Here is a 1,476-nt window from a genome sequence, read left to right as displayed (position 1 = left end):
CAGATTTCCTAGAAAGAGTGGTGACTGAGAATGGAAGATTGTAGTCGGTGACTATCTTGTATCAAATTGCTGATGGGGATCCTGCAATTACCCATGCATAGTGTTCTACTAATAAAACTTCATATGAGGCTCTTCGGACGTGTTTCTTTAACAGCTCTATCAGTGTGACCACTGATAGTGCTGAAACGTAGACTATTCTTGGCAGCAGCATCTGCAGAGTCATTGCCAGAGATATTGACGAGGCTGGGGATCCACCAGAAGCTCAGGGTCTTTTCTTGTTCTTCCAGTTGCTGAATGTAATAGAGAATAGTTGTTACTAGTTTGAGGTTATCAGTGACTTGGTTTTTCTTAAGGGTCTGTAAGGCTGAGAGAGAGTCAGTGAAGATATGTATAGTTGGGTATGTGGTGTATATTGCGTGTCTGAGAGCCAAATTGATGGCGTACAGTTCAGTTTGTAGAGTGGATGCTCCATCCGACACTCGGTGTGCTATGCTCATGTCGTTGGTAACAATGGCTGCCCCCTATCTGCCAGTGGCCTGATCAACAGAGCCATCCTTGAAGATGATGAGAGTATCTTCTGCCCTGAGTGCATCTATGTTCGCCTCTAACTGTGCTATCATGGTAGGAGTACACAGAGCTTTCGTGGTAGGAATGGTGTTGGTGTGTATTGATATAGTCCTGTCTTTCCATGGGGGGTTTGATTGGTAGTGTGGGTGATTGGTATCTATTCCTCTTGCCGATAGTATAGGTACTGTATTAAAGAAGTGGGATGCTTCAGCTAACTTGCGGTGCCATGTGAGGTTGTGGTGTAAATCTTGGTTATGAAGCATACGGCTAAATACTTTTAAGGGTGAAGGCCTAGCACATGTGATAATCTTTTAACAGAGAGTGACTGCTGTTTGTCTGATTTTGGTGTGGAGAGATGGTAAGACAGTCTCGACTCTTAAATTAGCTAGTCTAGTCCATCTTAGGGCAGCAAGTACTGATCTCATGGCTCTATTCTGTATGGTTTCTAGAGAGACAATTTGGTCAGAGCTGAGTGTTAATTGTGTAAGTGTACTATAGTCCACTAGGGATCGAATTGTATGTGTGTAGAAGAGTCTTTGAAACCAGCGCCTGTCTTACAAGAGGTAAGCTTCCTTAAAATACAGAGGCGGGATTTTGTTCTTTCTAATAAAAATCCTAGGTGTGTGGTGGCAGACAGTTCAGAATTGAAGAATATGCCTAGGCATTTATATGATGGAAGCCACTCAAGGGGTATATAGAGCTGGCGACAGGCTGATACTCTTCTTATCTGGAGTGCCTTTGACTTATCTGGGTTAACTTTTAAACCAAGCTCTCTGCTCATATTTTCCAGCAGGTCTAGTGAGGTCTGTGCATTTATGTGACGGTTTGGGCCAGTAGCTACAAGCTGGATGTCGTCTGCATAGGCTAATAGCTGAACATCAGATGGAAATGGAATATGTACTAGTTTCG

The 1,476-nt window shown here is 43.4% G+C and overlaps 1 protein-coding gene across 1 annotated transcript; it reads right to left on the bottom strand.

The window, feature by feature from the left end:
* Positions 1 to 119: 119 nt before the first annotated feature.
* On the bottom strand, positions 120 to 497 carry LOC119580598. Its single transcript, XM_037928708.1, has one exon. It carries the CDS (start codon positions 495 to 497, stop codon positions 120 to 122), a length of 378 nt encoding a protein of 125 aa, XP_037784636.1.
* Between the last annotated feature and the right edge of the window lie 979 nt (positions 498 to 1,476).

Source organism: Penaeus monodon, chromosome 14 (assembly GCF_015228065.2).
Source record: "Penaeus monodon isolate SGIC_2016 chromosome 14, NSTDA_Pmon_1, whole genome shotgun sequence".
NCBI classification, from domain to species: Eukaryota; Metazoa; Arthropoda; class Malacostraca; order Decapoda; family Penaeidae; genus Penaeus; species Penaeus monodon.
This window is presented reverse-complemented; position numbering and strand designations above follow the sequence as displayed.